Consider the following 5,190-nt stretch of genomic DNA (forward strand, 5'->3'; position numbering starts at 1 on the left):
TATGGGGTGGTTGTGGGGTGGCTATGGGGTTGTTATGGGGTGGTTATGGGATGGCTATGGGGTGGTTATGGGATGGCTATGGGGCGGTTATGGGATGGCTATGGGGTGGTTATGGGGCGGTTATGGGATGGCTATGGGGTGGCTATGGGGTGGTTGTGGGGTGGCTATGGGGCAGGACCCACCTCGTCGGGGCAGATGAGGAGGCGGAAGTGCAGCAGGTCGTCCTGGTCTGAGAAGTCGATCTCACACGTCTTGGGTAGGTTCAGCTCGTTGATGTCTATGGGGACATATGGGGTTATATAGGGGATATAGGGGGATATATGGGGTATGTGGGGTTATATAGGGGTTATATAAGGGTTATATGGGGATATAGGGGGTATATGGGGTTAATAGGGGTTATATGGTTATATGGGGATATAGGGGGTATATGGTGGTTTATATATGGGGTTATATACAGGGTTATATGGGGATATAGGGGGATATAGGGGGTTATATGGGGTTATATATGGGGTAATATGGGGACATATGGGGATATATTGGGGGTTGTATGGGGGTTATATGGGGATATAGGGGGCTTATATAGGGATATATGGGGACATATATTGGATTATATGGGATATAAGGGGGAATATATGGGGACGTATGGGATTAATATAAAGACATATGGGGATATAGGGGGATATATGGGTTTATATATGGGGGTATAGGGATATATGGGGTTATATATGGGGGGTATATGGGGATAATAATGGGGTTATATATGGGGATATCGGGGATTATGGGTTTATATATGGGGGTATATGGGGATATATGGGGTTATATATGGGGGTATATGGGGATATATGGGGTTATATATGGGGATATAGGGGGATATAGGGGGATATATGGGAATACACAACTACATTTAAGGACATATGGGGTTATATGGGGATATACAGGGATATATAGGGTTATATATGGGGGTATATATGAGGTTATATACGGGGGTATATATGGGGTTATATGAGGTTATATGCAGGGGTATATGGGGTAATATAGGGTTATATGGGGACATATATGGGGATATAGAGAGATATATGGGGACGTATGGGGATATATGGAGTTTTATGAGGATATCGGGGGATATATGGGGATATATGAGGTTATATGGGGATACAGGGGGGTATACAGGGTTATATAGGGACATATAGGGATATATGGGGATATATGGCATATGGGGATATACATGGGGATATACATGGGGATATACATGGGGATATACATGGGGATATACATGGGGATATACATGGGGATATACATGGGGATATACATGGGGAATTTGGGGGATATATGGGTTTATATGGGGATATATATGGGGATATAGGGGGACGTATGGGGTTATATGAGGACATATGGAGATATATGGGGTTATATATGGGGGTATATGGGGGTATATGGGGTTATATGGAGATATATGGGGATGTATGGGGTTATATGGGGATATAGGGGAATATATGGGGGTATATGGGGATATATGGGGAAATACGGGGTAATATGGGGTTATATAGGGATATATAGGGTTATATGGGGATATAGGGGAATATATGGGGGCATATAGGGATATATGGGGTTATATGAGGTTATATATGGGGAAATATGGGGTACTATGGGGTTATATAGGGATATATAGGGTTATATGGGGGTATAAGGGAATATATGGGGGTATATGGGGATATATGGGGAAATATGGGGAAATATGGGGTTATATAGGGATATATAGGGTTATATGGGGATATAGGGGGTATATGGGGATATATGGTGTTATATGGGGATACGTGGGAACATATAGGGACATATGAAGATATATGGGCTTATATAAGGATATATATGGGGTTATATGGGGATATGTGGATGTATGGGGTTATATGAGGACATATGGGGATACATGGGGTTATATATGGGGTTATATGGTTACATTTAAGGACATATGAGGATATATGGGGACATGGGGTTATATGGGGATATAGGGCATATATGAGGACATATGGGGATATAGGGGGATATATGGGGTTATATGGGGACATATGGGGTTAAATGGGGATATATGGGGATATAGGGGGATATATATGGGGATATATGGGGACGTATGGGGTTATATGAGGACATATGGGGATATAGGGGGATATAGAGAGACACAGGGGGATATAGGTAGATATAGGTGGATATACGTGGTTATAGATGGATATAGGAGGATATATAGAAGGATATAGGTGGATATATGGGGCTCTATGGGGATATAGGGGGATAAAGGGGGATATATGGGGTTACATGTGGACATATGGGGACAAATGGGGATATATGGGGTTATATGGGAATATATATGGGGTTATATGGGGATATATATGGGGTTATATGGGGATATATATGGGGTTATATGGGGATATATATGGGGTTATATGGGGATATAGGGAGACATATGGGAATATATGGGGACATAAGGTGATACATTGAGACATTTAAGGACATATAGGGACATAATGTGAATACAGGGAGACATATAAGGACATATAGGGGTATATAGGGATACACGGGGATATAGGGGGACATATGGGGGTATATGGGGACATGCCAACTACACAGGCCATACTGGGACCAGTACACAGACCAAAATGGAGCCATACTGGGACCAGAACATAGAGCAAACTGGGCCCATACTGGGACCAGTGTAGGCCCATTCCATAGCCATACTGGGGTCATACTGGGACCAGTACACAGACCACAGCAGGGCCATACTGGGACCAGTATAAAGACCAAACTGGGCCCATACTAGGCCCAACACCCCCCATTAGGCCTTACTGCCCCCACTAGGCCTTACTGCCTCCACTAGGCCTCACCCCATTGACTAGGCCTCACCCCCATATTAGGCCTCACTCCATTGACTAAGCCTCACTCCCCACTAGGCCTCACCCCCTTTACTAGGCCGCACAACATTGACTAGGCCTCACCCCCATATTAGGCCTCCCCCCATTGACTAGGCCTCACCCCCCATTGACTAGGCCTCACCCCCCACTAGGCCTCACTCCCCCATTAGGCCTAAGCCCCCCATTGAGTAGGCCTCACCCCCCATTAGGCCTCCCACCATTGACTAGGCCTCACCCCCCACTGAATAGGCCTCACCCCCCAATAGGCCTCCCCCCCATATTAGACCTCACTGCCCCCAAATAGGCCTCCCCCCATTGACTTAGGCCTCCCCCATTGCTAGGCCATGTCACCCCATTTGAAAACTAGGCCCTCACCCCGGCATAAATTTAAGGCCTCACCCCATATTGGCCTCACCCCATATTGGCCTCTCCCCATTGAAATAGGGCTCACACCCCCAACTTAGGCCTCAACCCACATTAAGGCCTCACAACATTGACTAGGCCTCACCCCCACCTAGGCCTCCCCCCATTGCTAGGCCCTTACCCCCATATTAAGCCCCACCCCATTGACCCCCCCTTTTTTTAGGCCTCACCCCCATATTAGGCCTCTACCCCCTCACTAAGCCTCACCCCCCAACCTAGGCCTCACCCATTGAGTAGGCCTCAGTCCCCCACTAGGCTCACAACATTGACTAGGCCTCCCCCCATTGACTAGGCCCTCCGACTCCATTGACTAGGCCTCACTCCCCATTAGGCCTGCCTTGGGAGCGGGGTAGGCGGGGGGAGGCCGGTCAGGGAGGAGGGGAGCCTGTTTGTCCCGGGTTCGGCCTGGTGCGCTTGGAGCATCCGGGCCACTGTGGACGTCGTCAGCCACACCACGAGCCGTTCGGTGTCTCACGCTCCACGGGCAGACTAGGCATCACAACAGTCTGCCTCGGACCCTCGCAAGACACTCCCGGCCACCTATACTGGAGACACCTCCTGCCCCTCGGCGCAGTGCCACGCCGCGCCCATGAGTTAGGGCTCACCTCGAGCCACCCCTGCCCCAAGAAAGTAGTCTCGCGTGCCTCGACACCACGCTTGTTCACACTCAACATACCATCCTTTTTACCGCTTCCCTCTGAGGATTTATCGCCCGTCACCTCCGTATTGATTCTGCTGAACTGAAGTGACGAATCTCACAGCAGCTTTCACATCAAGCTCTATACAACCAGGGTGCAGGAAGCCCCCCACAACCCCAAATCTCATCAATATTTGGAATTTACCTTAATTACAGATTCTAGGCCTATAGATTCCTCAAGGCCAGGAGGCGGGATTGTTTACCCATACCCCAAACAAACATTTTTTTTTTTAGACCTTACCTGCTCTCAGGGGCTTGAGCGGCTAGCTTCAGGGCCTATGCTGTATTCGGTGTGCTGTTCCTGGCGGAGGTGACCCAGGGGGGATTGAGGTCTACGGGGAATTCGGGGGGCACAAGTGGAGGATTTGGGGGTAGAGTACCCACAACCGGGGACTGGGCGGCGTTGAGTTAACGGGGGAAAATTTGAGGGCGCAGGTACAGGGGTGAGTTGCGATTGGAGGAGCTTGGGGTTTCCCATGCAGAGAGTGATGGTGGTGATAAAATTTTGGGGTGGTGTTTCCAAGGGTGATTTTAGAAGGGGTAAAGGGGGGGGTTTGGGGCCAGGTGGGGATTAGAGGTATGGGTACACTAGGGGGTGAGATTACTGGAATACATTTGGAGAAGGATAGCTTTTTGCGTTTTCTTAATCGACACTTGTTCGCGGAGTCAAGGGGGGACTTGGCCGCGCCGTGTCGAGGGGGTGTTCAATACTCTGATGGTGGCGCTGGTCGCTCAGATCAAGTGTCTAAGTGTTCAAGGAGACGAGCCGGGCAATTCAATTTATAGGATGATAGCAATATAAAGAGAGCTGCAATTGGAGTCAGGGTTGTGCTCTTTAGGCCTGGAAAGAAAAGATGTGTCACTGCAGTGAGATAAGCAGCAGGTGATGTCAGAGGCTTTTTATTTCCAAGGTGAGAAATTGGTTGTCTCTGTGTAATTAAAATAAATAAATAAATTACAGCATCTGTGGGAAAATAGAGCAGAGCATCATTTGAATGTGAAAGCCAAAATTCCCTTTATTTACTACACCTACAGGGCGCTCTCCTGACAGCCTGATCAAGGGTCCATCTCTGGGCAGGAAGGGGTGCCACCCATGTGCCACAGCAAGACCGCTCGCAGTAGTTCTTTTCAGCTATTCTCTGGCTTCCCTGGTGCTGTCCCTCGCTGGAG

General features: G+C 48.5%; 1 protein-coding gene across 1 annotated transcript in view; it reads right to left on the reverse strand.

Moving 5' to 3' along the window:
• TRIM28 (tripartite motif containing 28) overlaps positions 1-5,190 on the reverse strand; it is a gene marked incomplete at its 5' end in the record, with an annotated part of 43,180 nt that overhangs the window by 3,868 nt on the left and 34,122 nt on the right. Inside the window, one exon of the mRNA XM_032441758.1 lies at positions 183-277. Coding sequence (XP_032297649.1) covers positions 183-277 — 95 coding nt within the window. The remainder of the gene's footprint in view (positions 1-182; positions 278-5,190) is intronic.

Source organism: Coturnix japonica, unplaced genomic scaffold (assembly GCF_001577835.2).
Source record: "Coturnix japonica isolate 7356 unplaced genomic scaffold, Coturnix japonica 2.1 chrUnrandom542, whole genome shotgun sequence".
NCBI lineage: Eukaryota > Metazoa > Chordata > Aves > Galliformes > Phasianidae > Coturnix > Coturnix japonica.